General features: G+C 37.6%; 1 protein-coding gene and 1 pseudogene across 1 annotated transcript; one reads left to right on the top strand and one right to left on the bottom strand.

The window, feature by feature from the left end:
* Nucleotides 1-290: 290 nt before the first annotated feature.
* Nucleotides 291-3,094, bottom strand: LOC111456727 (annotated as a pseudogene).
* Nucleotides 3,095-8,849: 5,755 nt separating this feature from the next.
* On the top strand, nt 8,850-10,691 carry LOC111456728. The gene is made up of 5 exons (XM_023098694.1): nt 8,850-9,110; nt 9,267-9,494; nt 9,541-9,722; nt 9,764-9,953; nt 10,200-10,691. The coding sequence occupies exons 1-5, from the start codon at nt 8,850-8,852 to the stop codon at nt 10,689-10,691; spliced, it is 1,353 nt and encodes a 450-aa protein (XP_022954462.1).
* Nucleotides 10,692-18,710: the final 8,019 nt, after the last annotated feature.

Here is an 18,710-nt window from a genome sequence, read left to right on the forward strand (position 1 = left end):
CGGTTGTTTTATCTTTCATCCCCTGTATTAAGGATATTTAATATTAAATTATAGTTGACCATATATATCATTATTTGATATTTTATTAAACACAAATACTTAGATATTTGCCTTATTACCATAAGTATCTTTCTATATATTATTCTTTCCATTTATTACTATTTCCATATTCTTGTAATTTATTTTATTATAAATAGAGAACTTTCACACATCATTTAGGTGTGGTGGATTAAGTAAACATTCTCATGGTATCAGAGCCTTTTCAATTTAGCAACCTTGATATTGTCTTTTCAATGGTTTCTGAATCCTCTACTATTCTTCTCCACCACCACTACTGGCTTTGATGCTACAGAAGTAGTTGCCATGGCTACTGCAGACGGAGCTGATTGATTACTCTTCGGCTTCACCTTATTGACCTCCAAATCACCTTTCACCATACTCTGTACATACAACCTCATCTTTTCCAACCCAATCGGTTTTCCCTTAACCAATATAGCCTCTTTTATTTTCTTCACAATCTTCCCTTCAACGTTCACAAAAACCCTAACCTCATGATCCTCATCAGCATTCTCAACGAAAATATACAGAACCTCGAGAAGGCTATCGACCTTCTACAAAGATTTACCTTCAAAATCTGAGTGTCGCACTGGCCTTTGCCAACCAAGTTGCCGCCTCCCTTCTCGCCAAAATTGGCTTCTTCCCCCACTATGGCAACTCTTTCGGCTTCAACATTGTCTTTGTCCCTTGCTCTAGGATTCCCCCTTCTATCTCTTGGGTTAGAAATATTATCATCGGAGCCAAGACAATATCGTCGCTGAGCGACGATCCCTCTTCATGGGTTAGACATATTCTCGTTGGAGCCAAGGCAGCATCGTCGCTGAGCGACGGTCCCTCTTCATGGGTTAGACATATTTTTGGCGAAGCCAAGGCAAAATCACCACTAAGCGACGATCCCTCTACAGTTTTCGATGGGCAAGAAAGTGTTTCTTTACGCCTCCTCCAAACCAAGTTGTTGACATCTTCTCGAAAAGTGTTTCTCGACCTCTCTTTGAATTTTTCAAATCCAAGCTTCACGTTCGTTCAAATCCGACGCTCAGCTTGTGGGGGGTGTAAAGGACAAATATAAATATTTGTCTTTTACCATAGGTATCTTTACATGTATTGTTCTTTCAATTTCTTATTATTTTATATCCTTCTAATTTATTTGACTATAAATAGAGAACTTTTACACACCATATTTACGTGCCGATTAAGCAAACACTCTCACCTTGCCTAAGAAGAGCCAATGAGGCAAGTTCTTCCGCAAAGCAAAACCCATGTGATATCCTAAAGAAATTTTAAAGAAAAGAATTTGTTTTTGCCATTGTTTCAATAAGCCCCATTATAAATGAATAACCTGACACGCTCTCGTCCCAGGGATTCTTCGTTGACATGCTCTCATCCGATATTTGATACAACTTAAAAGCGAAATTCAATGCTAATGATTCGTCTTTGTAGCATTCGAGTGACTCGCGCAATAGCTCCTCCAGTTCTTGTTTCACCATGTTGAATTTGAACCCAATGCCGAGTTCTTTCGCCAGTTGACTTAGTGACTCGCCAACCTGTTTCTACCTCTCGTCTACGCCGTTCTCTGCCACAACCGCTGTCAATTTCACGACGACCTTCCCTTTCTGTTGACCTGAGAGAAGGTGGATTAGATTCATATACTGACCTCCCTTCACAATATCGAAATCCACAACATACAATTTCCAATCCTCTTCCTCTATCGCCTCAAGAATCGCGAGATTTGCCACCATGAAAGCAAGCTTAAAACAAGGAGAAACATCGTAAAGCGACTAAGTCGCCCCCGAGTGCTCGTCTTAGAAATCTCCGCCATAGGAGGAGGAAATTTCGCTGGATTTACCAACGATTTCAAAGCGAAAATCATATCCACACACTGCCAATCTCTGCACAAAACTACCTCTCGCATTCGAAATCTTAACCACCGGCGTAAGAATCTTATCCACAACCTCCAATTTTCCCTCAGAAATCGCTGCCGCAGCCTCGATTACAGACTGTTTCCAAAAATCAGAAGGTGAAGAAGCCACAGAGGACGACGTAGACGAAGAACAAGAAGACGAAGCAGTGGTAGTCAACGAAGCCAAAACTGGCTTCTGATTTGGCGACGCTGTCAAACTAATTAGATTATACATCGTCTCACACCAAGTGCTAGTCGAACTCGTAATCACAGATGCAACATCACTTCCATCATCATCGTCGTTATCTTCAAGAAGTTGTTTCTCTAACTCCTGAAGGCGATGATTCATCATCATCTTCTTCTTTGAGTCCAGATTCTGCAAATTCGGAGGTCCACCGCTGTGAAATCTGACTGCATCTTTGCTAATCCTCTACCTGATGTAATTTTTCTATCCTCCAAATCTCCCTTTGATTACATAAGCAGGAGGTTGTGCGACATAAACCTCCTCATCCAAGCAATTTTTTCTTTCTGCCACTCCATTTTGCTACGGTGCCACATAGGTAGGAGGTTGTGCCACGTAAACTTTTGAGTCCTCCTTTTGTTCTACCATCTCTTCAACATATGCCATGAGAAGCAGCGATTCAGAAGTTTCAGCAAAATGAGCTTGTGATTCTTTTCTCTTCATCTTCTTGGGACATTCATACTAAAAATGACCAAGGTCATGACAATAAAAACACTCAACAAGAGTTTTGTTAAAATCTGGTCTCCCATGTCCTCGTCCTCGTCCTCATCCTCGAATTGTGCCACCTCCACAGTTTGCTCTCCCTATATTGCTGTCAAGAGTGGTCTTCAATGCTTGCTCTTCCACAGTATATCTTTGCATACGTTTTCATGAACCAGTAGACTACTTTGCAATTCATCAATTGTCATAATGTCCAAATCGTTGGATTCTTCAATGGAGAAAGCCACGTAATCAAACTTTGAAGTCATGGAGCACAGGATTTTTTCAATAATGCTGACATCCCTCATCTTTTCACCATGGAAACACATTTTATTAGCGATGGTGAGAGTACGAGAAAAGAAATCAGAAACAGTCTCACCTTCCTTCATATGAAGGGTCTCAAAGTCCTTGCGCATAACTTGTAGTTGTGCTCGTTTAACCCTTGTATTTCTTTGGAATTTTTTCTTCATTGAATCCCAAATTCCTTTCGAAGTTTCTTTATCCAAAATAGTCTCCAAATTGAGTGATCGATGGCCTGGAAAAGGTGGTTCTTACCTCTTAGGTCTTTCAATTTATGATCTACTACCTCTTTATTTTATTGATCTGAGTAATCAGCTTCATCTGCTACACAGCAGAAATCCCAGACTCAACTACTTGTCAATATTCTCTAGAATGAAGAAAGTTCTCCATTAACATGCTCCAATGATCGTAGTGACCAACAAATTTTGGTATTGTTGGTCGAACAAAGATGTCTTCAGTAATCATCTTTAGCTGCAGTTGAAAGACACAAGACTCTGATACCAAATGATAAATTTAATAAAGATAAGTTTGGAGAATGAAGGAAATTCAGTACTTTATTATGTGATATTTATAGCCAATACAATGCTTAACATAAGATAAAAATAAAATGCTAACAGAAAGCATAGTATCGTGTCAAAACAAAGAATGTGACCTAAGATCATATCTATGATCTGATACCAACATAAGATCATATCAGGGATGTGATATTCAGAAACTAATACATAAAAATAGCAACTAAATCTTTTTCAACAAGAATAAAATTAAATTGTATATGCTGAACAAAATTAAAATTAAAAAAAAATACACATAAAAAAAGAGAGGAAGATTTTAAGAAAGAAAAGAAAATTAGAACTGATTGAAAATGACTTTGGTTAATAGATTTTAGGAAGGAAAATAAAATTAGAATCCATTGTAAATGGGTCGATTAATTGCATAGCCACTTTTAAGGAAAGGAAAGAAAATCAAATTTGATTGAAAATGTGAAGTATGGTAAAAAAGAATTTAAAAAAAAATGATGATTCATTCCTTATATATTTTTAGCAAAGAAAAGAAAATCATAATCAATTAAATTGACAAGAGTGATTGTAAACTGAACTAAATATAACAGAGGAGAGAAACAAAGTGGTACAACATAGAGAGAAGGAAAATAGAAGATAGGAGAAATTATTATAATTTGTATCTAGTGAAAATAATATTATAACAAACAATATTTGGATTGAAATGATCCAAAGAGCATGAAATAATATTGATATATTTTTATATAAGTTTTATTACCCAACACAATTTAGAAACAATGAAAACATGTTATTCGAGTTTTACTAAGACCGTTTTAGAGTCGTATTTCACATTGTTAGTTGAATTATTAATTAAAATGTGAAATACTAACAAAAGGTGACAAACGGTGCGATAGGAAGCGAACCCCGACAACTTTTAGAGTAGTTCTCGAGGAACGGGAGCTTACGTTAATTAAATTAGGGAGTACTCTGGCTAGACCAACCAAGTAAGTGGTCTTACTATAGGATAGGCTAAAAATTGTATGAGTTATGATGATGTACGAACTGTGTCGTACAAAGCCGTATGTAAGAATATGATGATGTATGAGTTGTATCGTATGATGTCGTATACTAGTATATGATGATGTATGAGTGTATGATGATGTATGAGTTATGATGATGTATGAGTTATGATGATGTGTGAGTCATGATGTTTGATGATGTGCGTAGTATATATATATTTTGATGAAAGTACGTTTGATGCACTTTATGGTAATATAATGAGTATGATGATTGCGTGAAGTTTACCTTAATATGATGATGTTTTCCATATTGAGCGTGCTATATGATGATGAGTGCCATATTGCATCACGTCATTAGATCTACATAGGACACAACACTAAAAGCATGAAAATGATATTAATATAAATATCCACGAGTATGTGTTACCTAGAGTAACAAAGAGGTGAGACTAGATGGTTGTGTCAGAAGAGACATTATGATATATTTAGTGGGACCTCATGCATTATGTTCATAAACATAGGGCTACTTCTCCTACAGATGATGAGTGCAAACGCGCACAATATGATGATGAGTGCGAATGTGCACGAGTGCAAATGCATACAGATGAGGGTGTTCATAAGGCGCATGACACGATGGGGTTCCACTGACCTTTGAACGTTACTACAGATGCTTGACCAGAGAGTCCAGGGGGTGTGCAAGCACTCTGGGGATTCACACTCGCATTTATTATTCATGTGTAGGGAAGTACTACACATCCAATTTGTCCGAGACTAGAGGTCACCCCTACGATGTTAGAGATAGATCCCTAAATCATGATTGCATGTGTTTGCATTTGCATGATCTCTATAGTGGGGTTACTTGCTAAGTATTCTTTGAAATATTCAGGCTGTGTGCCACATCATTTTTCAGGTACAGGCAAAGCGCACTTATACGGAGGACGACAACATCGAGAGTAGAGATTGTGGTGTGCATAGGGTAGATTCATATTTAAATTTCCAGGTTTAGGTTAATATAGGTTGTTATGCATTTCATTGTTTGAAATTATTTTGTATTTTTTTTTATTTTCTCTAAATTTCAGTATTTCGTATTTAAACACGTAAGACCATGACTGTGTTTTCTAGAGAAGAAGTTGTTTTAAGCATTTTTTTGAAGTTTAAGTTATAAATGATGTTCATGTAAGAGTTATATTTCCGCATTAGAGATGAGCATGAGACGTTAGTAGCGACTCTGAGTATGTGAAAATTTAGGATCGTCACAATTGGTATCAAAGCTCTAAGTTTTAGATTATGTAGACTAGCCTACGATGTAGGCTTGACACGTTCCATGGTCCCAACGTCGATGTCCCGTCACCGTTATGTACCTTGCACAAGATAAGGAAAGAGAAACATTTTCAAACTTGCATGCATTTTTATGTTAATATTACTGAAATTGTTGTGATATTTCACGTATTTATTTAAGAGTATGATGTGATGTGTTGCATTCTGAGTGATTTTGTTTGCAATATGTTGTGAACTTAGTATATGTGATGTATAACATAAATTCATAAGTAATGAGCCTTAGACTTAAGAAATGCTATCTTGGTTTCTAGAACCATGCTACCTAGACCACGCGAAAGAGTAAAAGCAAGGAAGGGGATGACCTCCTATTAGAGGTAGAGGACAAGGTGAGGCTGAAGAGAGCCCACCTCGAGAAGGATCAGAGATAGGGTTTGAATTAGAATCCTTATTGCATGTATGGTCGGCAAGCACCCTTGCGAGGGTAGACCTAATAACTAAGGATAGAGTAAAGAATGACCAAGCAATAGCGGCTGACCAAACTCTAAGCATAGACCTAATAGTAGTAAAGATGACCGACTTCGACGTAATACTAGGTATGGATTGACTAGCTGCAAACCATGCTAGTATAGACTGTCGCAAAAAAGAAGTGATATTCTCATCACCGATGAGACCTAGCTTTAAATTTAAAGGCACAAGTACCGGGGTTACCCCAAAGGTAGTCTCGATGATGAAAGCAAAGAGATTAGTCCAACAAGGTGGTCAGACTATATTAACATGTGTCGTAGACGTAAGAGGAAATGAAAAGACCCTAAAAAATGTGTCAATAGTAAACGAGTTTCTGAATGTATTTCTAGATGACTTACTTGGAATGCCCCCTTCACGAGCAGTCAACTTCGTCATCGAACCCGAGTCGGGAACTGGGCCTATTTCCAAAGCACCCTATCGCATGACATCAACAGAGTTGAAGGAACTCAAGGCGCAATTACAAGACTTACTGGATAAAAGGTTCATTCGACCTAGTGTATCCCCTAGAGTGCTCCAGTATTGTTTGTTAATAAGAAAGATGGATCGATGCATCTGTGCATCAATTACAGAGAGCTAAATAAGAGAACCATAAAGAACAAATACTCTCTGCCTAGAATAGGAGACTTATTCGATCAACTCAAAGAGGCAACCGTATTTTCTAAGACAGATTTGCGGTCAAGTTACCATTAAATAAAGAATAAAAGAAAAAGGCGTATCAAAGATAGCATTTAAGATAAGGTACGATCACTACAAGTTCATAGTAATGTCATTTGGCCTCACCAATGCTCCAGCTGTGTTGATGAAGTTAATGAACCGAGTGTTCAAGGACTTTTTAGAAACTTTGGTAATCGTGCTCATTGATGACATTCTAGTGTACTCGAAAATAGACATGGAACACCAGGAACACCATTGCAAAGTCCTAGCCATCCTAAGAGAGAACAAGTTGTACGTCAAGTTCTCAAAGTGCGAAGTTTGATTACGACAAGTCTCTTTCCTAGAACACGTGGTGTCGAAGGACAGAGTATATGTAGATCCCACTAAGGTCGAAGCGGTCACAAAGTGGGAACACCCAACTAAGATAACATCAGTATGGAGTTTCTTGGGACTAGCGGGATGCTATCGAAGGTTCGTGTAGGACTTCGGTAGGATAGTCTCCCCTTTGACACAGTTAACGAGAAAAGGGGTACCATTTATATAGAATGATGCTTGTGAGGCAAGCTTCCAGAACCTAAAAGAGAGATTGGTAACTACCCTAGTACTCACAATACCCGAGAGTTCAGAAGGGTACGTAATCTATAGTGATGTTTCCAAGAAGGGACTAGGATGTGTGTTAATGCAACACAGTAAAGTTGTTGCATACGCGTCCCGTCAACTAAAAGAATACAAAAATAATTACCCTACCCACAACCTAGAGTTGACCGCTGTAATGTTTGCGCTAAAAATTTGGCGACACTTCCTGTATGGAGAGAAAACTCAAAGTTTTACCAACCATAAGAGTTTAAAATATTTCTTCACCCAGAAAGAGTTAAATATGAGACAGAGAAGTGACTTGAATTGGTGAAAGACTACGATGTAGATATCCAGTACCACCTTCAAAAAGCAAACATGGTCGCAAACGCTTTGAGTAAAAAGACGGCCCACTCATCGGCCCTCATTACGAAGGAAGTAAGGGTTCAAAGAGAATTCGAGCGAGCCAGCATAGTTGTAGCGACCGAGGGAGTCATAGCACAGTTGGCCCAACTCACAGTGCAACCTACGCTTAGGTAAAGAATTATTACCTCCCAACGAGAGGATCCTAACCTATAGAAAGTCCTAAGCCAGCTAGACGAAAGTCCAGTAGATGGATTCTTGAAGTCCTCAGATGAAGGACTATTGTATTAGGGAAGCCTATGTGTCCTGGCAATTGAGATACTAACGGAAGCTCACAACTTGCCATTTGCCATGCACCTAGGAGGTTCTAAGATGTGCCAAGATTTAAAACAACATTTCTGGTAGAAGAGCATGAAGAGGGACGTGGCCGAGTTTGTGAGCAAGTGCTTAGTTTGTCAACAAGTGAAAGCTCCTAAACAAAAGACAGCGGGGATGTTACAGCCCTAAGTATACCGAGTTCGGAATAAACTTAAATGAAAAAAAAAAGTAGTTTTTTAATTCAGTTATTTTTAGTAAGGCTTTTGAAATTTGAGTAGTAAGAGAAGGTATAGGCCAAAAAAAATGAAGGGCTAACAATCATTTTATTAGAGAGTGGGTGATGGGATACCCAATTTTAGGTTTTAGAAACCTATAGATTAATAGGTTCCACTATAAAAAGCAGAGCAAGTAGAGCAAGAGTTACAGAGTTGAAAGTACAGTGTAATAGAAAAGGGTTTTGAGAATTTCTTTGTCTCCTTGTTTGTCCCCTCTCGACACCTCCTTCACAGTTTCGTGAGAGTTATCTAAACGAGTTAGTTTCAGAGCGAGCGTCTATTTTCTACAAGTTGGTATCAGAGCGGCTTTTAATTTCAACAAATTGGTATCATAGCAAATTTATTTTCAACAAATTGGTATTAGAGTCGATGGCAAACATGATGGGACAAATGCCGCTACCACGATTAACGAAGACGAACTACGAGAATTGGAGCATCCAAATGAAAGCTCTTCTCGGTTCACAAGACGCATGGGAGGTGGTTGAAGAAGGTTTCGATGAACCGAAGGATACCACGGGTTATACGGCGGCGCAAAACAAGACGCAAAAAGAATTACGGTCAAAGGATAAGGCAGCATTATACATGCTATTCCGGGTTGTTGACGAGTTGAGCTTTGAGAAGATTGCAAAGGCAATTACTTCAAAAGAAACATGAGACACTCTAGAAAAGGTGTTCAAAAGAACCGACCGAGTCAAGCAGGTGCGTCTCCAGACTCTATGTGGCGAGTTGGAGAGCATGAAGATGAAGGAGTCAGAAAATGTATCTGACTATATTACACGTGTACAGATCGTGACGAATCAGCTAAATCGAAACGGAGAAATGTTACCCGAGACACGGGTTGTGGAGAAAATCTTGAGGTCGTTAACAGACAACTTCGAGAATGTCATATGTGTCATAGAAGAGTCGAAGAACATGACGAAGTTCATAGTCGATGAGCTTGCCGGTTCTCTCGAGGCACACGAGCAACGTAAGAAAAAGAAGGAGGAGACACTCGATCAAGCGCTTCAAACAAAGGCATCACTAAAGGATAGAAAAGTACTCTATTCATAAAATGTTCAAGGTAGAGATCATGGAAGCCGCGGGAATGGTCGAGGTGGTCAAGGCAACACTTATGAAGAAAACTACCAGGAGAAGAGATTGTCGAGCCAAGCGAATTGGCGTGGAAGAGGACGCAATCAAGGGCGCGGTCAAGGATACAATTTCAACATCTAGTGCTTTAAATGTCAGAAATATGGTCACTATGTAAATAATTGTAACTCGGATAGATGTTACAATTGTGGCAGAATGGGTCACTATGCGAGAGATTGTCGAGCAGAAGAAAAGGTGGAAGAAACCATCAACCTGGCATTGGATGACGCAACAAATGGAGGCATTCTCTTGATGGCCCAAAACGAAAAGCCAAACACAAAAGGAGACGGCGTTGCGAAAGATGATGGCGGTAGTCTTGAGGTGGTAGAAACTGTTAGAAATGAGGTGATACGCAACGGATTTGTTGAAATCACGGTATCGGAGACGAGAAAATCAAAGAAAGATGAACAACCGAATAACAAAGAGCCCGAGCTCAAAGAGAGAGAGCTCCAATGGCCGAAAAGGAAATTCAAGGAAGAAAGAAGAAAGAGTATGAAAATTGAGAAAGAAAAGAAAGAGCTGGAAACAAAAGTTGAAAGGTTAGAGAAAGAAATGGCTGAGTTGAGTAAGAGTTCCTTCTGTCTAAAATAGGAGAAGGAAAATAATGAGAAGATAATCTCCGATCTTACGAAGAAAGTTAAAAAAGGTGTGGAGAAAGAGAAAGGCCTGTTCATGGAGATTGAGGGTCTAGTGGACGAGCTAGTGAGGGAGAAGAAAGATATAGAGATACTGACTCAACAGAGAAACTCACTCAACGTAAACCTGAATCAAGTCCAACAGGAGGCAGTGAATTTACGACACACGATTGAGATACTCACTCATGAGAAAACCAAACTGGAGGAAACAAGAATGCTAGCTGTAAAAGTCGCTGTGGACTTACGAAGGCAATTGAGTAAACTGAACGAAGCCATGATGTCTGAGTCAAGCGTGGCTGAGAATGGGAGAAATGAAGAGTTGGAGTCTCAGATGGGCTGTTCTCAAGAAGATCCAAATGAAGTCTCATCAAAGAAGGACAACCTTATTTTGCCGCTCAAGGAAAAGGAGAAAAAATTGAAAAAACCACGACTGAGCTCAAGAAGATGAAAACCGTGCATGTGAAATCATTGAATAGAACATTTAAGTTTATGTGGAGTTTTGTTGGGAATAAACTTAAATGAAAAGAAAAAAAAAAAAATAATAATTTTTTAATTTCTTTATTTTTAGTAAGGCTTTTGAAATTTGAGTGGAAAAGAAGGAAAATGCCAAAAAAAAAATGAAGGGCAACAATCATTTTATGGGTTATGGGAGAGAAAATTTTAGATTTTAGAAAACCTATAAATTAATAGGTTTTCCATGGTAAAAAGTAGAGCTAGAGTTACAGAGTTAAAGGTAGAGTGTAATAGAATAGGGTTTTGAGAATTTCTTTGTCTCCTTGTTTGTCTCCCCTCTCGACACCTCCTTCACAGTTTCGTGAGAGTTATCTAAACGAGTTAGTTTCAGAGCGAGCGTCTATTTTCTACAAGTTGGTATTGGAGCGGCTTTTAATTTCAACAAATTGGTATAAGAGCAAATTTATTTATTTATATTCAACATACCGGAGTGGAAGTGGAAAAACATAGCAATGGACTTCATAGTAGTATTACCCAAAACGTTTAAAGGCTATACAGTGCTATGAGTAATTGTTGATAGGTTGACCAAGTCGGCACACTTCTTACCCAGGAAAGCCACATATACAGTTGATAACTGGGAGCAACTGTTTGTGAATGAAATAGTAAAACTACATGAAGTTCCGGTGTCTATAGTGTCGGATTGAGATCCACGCTTTACGTCAACATTTTGGCGCGGACTTCAAAAAGTGTTGGGTACTCGGCTCAACTTTGGCACCGCCTTCCACCCCCAAACAAATGGACAAACAAAGCGCCTAAACCAAATCTTAGAGGACACGCTACGCGCTTGTGTATTAGACTTTAAGGGAAGTTGCGCTTTGAGCCACTATTGGAATGACACCTTTTGAGGTCCTGTATGGGAAATGGTGCAGGTCCCAGCTATGTTGGGAAGAGGTAGATGAGAGAGAGCTAGTAGGACCCGAGCTGGTCCTAGTGGCCAATGAGACTGTCCAGAAAATTTGAGTGAGGATGCGTACCACTCAAAGTAGACAAAAAAAAAAAAACTTATATAATGTAAGACATAGAAACTTAGAGTTTGAGGTAGGGGACCTAGTATTCTTAAAGGTGGCACCCATGAGAGGCGTCTTGAGGTTCGAACGTAAGGGCAAGTAAGTCCTAGATGCATTGGACCTATCGAAATTCTCAAGCGAATTGGTCCATACCGTATAAGTTAGCCCTACCTCCCTCCCTCTCAGAAGTACACGAGGTAGTTCACGTGTAGATGTTGAGTAAATACATGACGAGCCCTATACACATAATAGACTACAAGCCCCTCCATTTCAATGAAGATTTGAGTTACAAAGAAAACCAATAGAATTTTAACCTGAGAAGTGAAAACGCTACGCAACCAGAGACATTGCGTTCGTTTTGGTGTTGTGGCGGAGCCACCATACTGAGGAGGCCACGGGGGTGCGTGAGGATGAAGAAAGAGAAAAATACCTCGAGTTAGTACAAGAGTTTGAGACTTTACTGAAAGTTTTTCTAGGGGACATATAATGTAACGATTGAATTTAAAAAAATAAAAAAATAGAAAAATAATAATAACAACTAATCCCATGTCTCTGCCAAACACCACTCTCCCCCTAAAATAAAAGATTTTCTAGGAAGGGAAAAGATTTTGTGAGAAGAGAAAAAGAGATGTCAATTGAAAAGGTCAATAGTCATATTTATTTATTTATTGTTTTATCTAATGATATTAATCTGTTGCATATTTAGATCTAAATTATAAACTATGGAATTATAGCAAAAGAGTCGATTGAATACTCTCAACAAAAAAAAATCAAAAGAAAAAAAAGAAATAGATGGATAAGAAAGAGAGGAAGATTTGGAAAAGGAATCAAACGAGGAAAAAAAGGAATATTTGGAAAACAAAATTAAAAAAAAAACAAAAAAACAAAAGAAAGAAATAGGGAGATAGAGGAGAAGATTTGGAAAACGATCAAAGAAAAAAAAAAGAATAAAAGAAATACAAGATTTGGAAAACCAAATAAAAAAGAGAAAAAAAAATACAGAGCTGGAGAGAAATATTTAGAAGTAATAAAGCAAATAGAAAATATGGGAATAGAATTAAACGGTTCAATTAGAATTAAAAAAAAAATACAGATAAAGGAAAGAGGAAGATATGAGGAAAGAAAAGAAAATTAGACGATTTTAGGAAAGAAGAGAAAATTAGAATAAGTTAATAGATGGTAGGTTTGAAAATGATTCGATTAATTGCATAGTCAACACAATTGAGAAACAATGAAAACATGTTATTCAATTTTTACTGAGACCGTTTTAGATCTGTATTTCACATTGTTAGTTGGATTATTAATTAAAATGTAAAATACTAACAAAAGGTGACGAACGGTGCGATAGGAAACGAATCCCGACAACCTTTGGAGTAGCTCTCGAGGAACGGGAGCTTACATTAATTAAATTATGAAGTACTCTGGCTAAGGTCAACCAAGTAAGTGGCCTTACTATAGGATAGGTTAAAAATTGTATGAGTTATGCTGATGTATGTTAGTATATGATGACGTATGAGCAGTATCGTATGATGCTATATACTAGTAAATGATGATGTATAAGTGCATGATGATGTATGAGTTATGATGCTTGATGATGTGTGCAGTATATATATATTTTGATGAATGACGTACTTGATATGCTTGATGCACTTTATGACAATATAATGAGTATGATTAGTGCGTGACGTTTACCTTCATATGATGATGTTTTCCATATTGAGCATGTTGTATGATGATGAATGTCATATTGCATCACGTTGTTAGATCGACATATAACACAACTCTAAGAGTATGAAAATGATATTAATATAAATATCCACAAGTATGTGTTACCTAGAGTAATAAAGGGATGAGACTAGAGGGTTGTGTCAAAAGAGACATTATGATGGATTTAGAAGGACCTCATGCATATTGTATGTTCATAAGTAGACGGCTTCTTCCCCTAGAGATGATGAGTACAGACGCGCACAGTATGATGATGAGTGTGAATGCGCACAGATGAGGGTGTTCATGAGGCGGATGACACTATGGGGTTCCGTTGACCTTCGGATGTCACTACAAATTAGCTTGACTAGAGGATCCAGATGGTGTGCAAGCGCCCTGGGGATTCACACTCACACGTGTGAGTCATGTGTAAGAAAGTACTACACATCCAATTTATCTGAGACTGGATGTCACCCCTATGATCTTAAAGATAGGTCCCTAAATCATAATTGAATGTATTTGCATTTGCATAGCCCCCTATAGTGGGGCCACATACTGAGTATTCTTTGAAATATTTAGGCCGTCTGCCACATCATTTTTCAGGTACAAGCAAGGTACACTTGTACGGAGGATGGCGGCATCGAGAGCAAAGACTGTGACACGTGTATCAAGTAGATTCATATTTAAATTTCTATGTTTAGGTTAAAATAGGTTGTTATGCATCTCATTTATTTAAATTAATTTGTATTGCTTTTATTCTCTAAATTTCAGTATTTCGTATTTAAATATGTAAGACCATGACTGAGTTTTCCAGAGAAAAAGTTGTTTTAAGCGTTTTTCGAAGTTTAAGTTATAAATGATGTTCATGTAAGAGTTATATTTTCGCATTAGAGATGAGCATAAGACATTAGTAGCAACTCTGAGTATGTAGAAATTTAAGGTCGTTACAGTCTTCAATCAGCTACCTGTGTTGTCCCTCATCATGTCTCAAGTTAGGTTATTATACATCCAATAACAATTCTATATGTTATCTACTTATGTGGTCTCTTGTCTCCTCTCAAGGCAGGTTATTGTACATACAGTAGTAGTTCCTCGTGTTACTTATGTAGTCTCTCATCCCCTTCCAAGATGGGTTATCATACATACAGTTACTAGAGATACTTTCTTCTCTGCAAATTCATTTTCTAGCTTCTTGTTTTCTGCATCATTTACTTACGGGTATCCTCGTATCCTTACTTCTATGCAAATCCATTTTCTCTTGGTTTTCTATTACTTACTCCTTTGTATCCTTTCTCCTCTACAAATCAATTTTCTGGTTGTTTTCTCATTTACTTACCACGGGTATTCTCGTATCATTTCTTTGTCTGTAAATCCATTTTCTTCTGTTTTTCTACATCATTTACTTACTATCCTCGTATCCTTACTTCTGTGAGCTAAAAACTTGATTCAGCAGAATGAGTTACTAACTTATGAAATTGTTTGTTGACTTAGTAGAATAAATTATAACTTATGGAGCAACTATAAGATAATTGGTAGTAGTTGTCAAATTTTCGACAAAATTTAATATTTTAGTTAGAAAGATGGTCAGTAGTCGTCAAATTTTGGACCAAATTTAATGGTTTATTAAAAAGATTCTTAGGGACGTAAACTTCTGGATTTTTTATTTTATTATATATTTTTCTATATTCTAGAATATAGAAAATATATAATATCTATTCAAATAGTAAACTTAAATTTTTTTTATTAAAAATTTAATGCCCAGTGAATTAAGTTAAAACAGTATTTTTTTTAATTTCTATGAACCCTTATTTCTTTTCTCGAAATCATTATTACTATTATAGAATATATCCCGTTAAATACATAATTAAATTGGTTTGCAAAATCCTCTAAAATCAAACTATTGTTAAAGGAAATTAAAAAAGCCAGTTAGTATTTTCTCGATTATAAATACTTTATATGTATCCTCTATACACAACAACAAAATAATTGAAAAGGGAGTGATTAAGGTTTATTTGTTACATCACTCCTCTCCAAGTTTTTCCTTTGCTTCTTCTACTTGTTCTGACATATTTCACCTCTTTCGATTTAATTTTCTGCATGCATTCACCTACTAATTTTTATTATTCCTATTTTATTTGAGATATGATAATTTTTAAATAGATGTTAAATTATTTTTAAAAAAAAGTTTTAGAGTAATTTTAAATAATTTTATTAGTGTATTTAAAGAAGTTTTGGACTATTAATTCATATATTCATGACCTTATTTTTTTGAATTTTTTATTTATTATTATTATTATTATTATTTTATTTACATTCTCCTCTTGAGTTCATATATATGGATAATGAGCGGTTTCTACCCTTTCCTCGTTATTCACTTAAAATTTTTATTGATATGGTTTATTCACTTAGATCAACCTTAATACAATCAACTCATGAGTTTGGGTGTGGCTGGAAACAAAATTTTTATTATTTTTATTTTTATAGATATAATAATTCAACTGCTCTGTAGTATTGCTTAAAAAAAAATTATAACACTATAATATATTAAACATTCTTATTTTAACCTCGACTCTAATAAGTATATAAAAAAATCAATAAATAAATAAAACAAATATAAAAAAATAACCTAAATTAATAGTTGAAAAATTCCTTAAATAATGGAATAAATTAGGGGGTATATTTGTACTTTATCAAAAAAAAAAATTTAATTTAAAATTTTAAAAATTTCAATAATATTCTTACTCTTAATAAAAAATTGAAATATAGTTTTTAGAGGAAAACGATAGTAAATTATTTTAAAAATACTCGAAAACATTTTTTTTAGTTAAAAAATATCTTTAATAGTTTTTCAACAATTATTTATAAATTTATATGGTAAAATAAAGAAATATTTTATTAGCATTAAATAAAATAAAATAAATAAATGAGACGAGTATTCAATTTATACGTGCAGACGTAGAGAAAGAATGAAATGATAATTAGAAACTTAGGGCAAATTAAAAGGAAAAGTATAAAATCTTTATATATATATATTCAAAGATTTCATTTTTGATAGAATCCGTAAGGATTCAAAAAATATATATATATATATATATAGATATAGTTGGTTAAATATCAAAATTTCCTTTTAGATTCCATAAAAAAGATTGATGTAGTTGGGAAGAAAGTTTTCTTTTGGGCTCTCCCTTTCATGCTTGCCATCACGGCTTTAAAATGCAGGTAAAGGTTTACATAATGCTATAGAAAGGAGCCAAGGAGCCCAAGTAGCCTATTCGGGCATCCCACAATGCTTTAATATGATAGGGAAAGGTTGGGTGTTTCTTCTTATCACAATTTACCCCTTTAGTGTCATTTCGTTATCCTTTTCAACCAATGTGAGATACATTCTACCTTTCAGGGCCTAGCGATATCACAATATATCCCTTCAAGGCTCAGAGATATCACAATCTATCCCTTCAGGGCCGTTTCGTTCTCCCCCAATGTGGGATATCACAATCTACCGCCTTGAGGGCTGGGTGTCACGGTCATGCTTGTCCAGGGCATGTTGCCCATGGCCGCATGCCCATGACAAGCCAAACCCTTGTCATGTTTTTTCATTCTAGTGTTTTCCTTTTGTAATTCTAAAGCGTATGACACCTCAAAAATATCATGTCTACGCCTGCCAGAACTAAAATGGCTACTATAGGGGGATATGACTAGTCGTCAACTTCTCCCTACCCAAGGTTATATATGCTAAGCCGTTGTTATCTTTCTCTTGCTTGCTTATATAACGTCTCTTTCTCAAATCTCTCTCTCCTCGTTTTCTAAAACCTTCTTTTAAAACCGAGGCTAGAGGCTTGACCGTACGTCGCTTGGCCGTAGGCGACGCCAGAACAAATAGGCTCAACTCACTTGTCGCTGGAAAGTGAGTGCCGCACAATCGCTAGTCCGCTGCCTTCGAAAGCGCGATTGTGTCAAGTGGTATCAGAGCTTTGTTAGCTCCGTAACGTCATATAGACCGAGATCATGTCGACGACAAAGTCGACACCCAAAGCACAAGCCGACCGGCTTACGCTAATAGAGGAGGAAATGTTGTTCCTCAAAGAAGTCCCTGACACCCTCCGTTTCCTGGAAACACGGGTGACCGAACTGAGTGAGAAAGTCGTCCAAGTCGACGCAATGGGCAACCGCCTGGATGGGTTGCCAATCGCAGAACTATTGTTTCGAGTGACCTCGCTCGAAGAAAGAGTTGCTCCTACGAGCAGCCTAAAACCGTCTGATAGTCCGGATAGCTCTGTCGCACACAAAGAGGGACGTGGCGAAGAGTTCGACGTACTACAAACCACAATGATGAGTTTGTTCAATGGATTGGCTGATGAATTCAGATCAACAGTCGACGACCTCCAAGAAAGGATGGCCGCCATGAGCACTCGAATTGAAATTACCATGAAAGCCGTGGAAGGTGTCGCGGCTGGACAAACTAATACAGGATCCAACAAACTAAGGTTCCCAGACCCTAGAGCCTTCAAAGGGAATCGGGACGCCAAAGAGTTGGAGAACTTCATCTTTGACGTCGAACAGTACTTCAAAGCCACAACGGCTTGTACCGACGACAAGAAGGTGACTGTAGCCGCGATGTATCTCGTAGACGACGCCAAACTGTGGTGGCGTACGAAGGTGCAAGACATCGAGGATGGATTGTGCACCATCGACTCATGGGAGGACCTCAAGAGAGAGTTGAGGGAACAATTCCTCCCCGAAAACGCAGGGCATATAGCAATGGAGAAAATAGTAGCCCTGAAACACACTGGAAACATACGGGACTACGTCAGACAGTTCTCAACCCTGATGCTGGATATCAGGGGCACAGCAGAGAAGGACAAGGTGTTCTTCTTTATAAATGGTCTACAGCCGTGGGCCAAAACAAAGATACATGAGAACAGGGTCCAAACCTTAGCTGCCGCAATGGCCTGTGCCGAGAGACTCGTAGACTGTGGGAACGAAGCAGGATCCCAAAGAAGAGCGACACCAGCCCCAAACAATGGGGGCAAACCATACAGACCACCAGGCCAGCGAAATGGAAGTCCCAACAGACCGAATGGGTGGACGGATAGACCTCCTCAGAACAATCAAGCGGGGACTTCCCGAGGGTATTACCATCAAAAGAACCACCCGACGACACCTTTGCAATGCATGTTGTGTAAAGGCCCCCACAAGGTATCATACTGTCCTCATCGGGCCTCTCTCACTGCACTTCAAGTGTC

Source organism: Cucurbita moschata, unplaced genomic scaffold (assembly GCF_002738365.1).
Source record: "Cucurbita moschata cultivar Rifu unplaced genomic scaffold, Cmos_1.0 Cmo_Scf00019, whole genome shotgun sequence".
In the NCBI taxonomy this organism is placed as follows: Eukaryota; Viridiplantae; Streptophyta; class Magnoliopsida; order Cucurbitales; family Cucurbitaceae; genus Cucurbita; species Cucurbita moschata.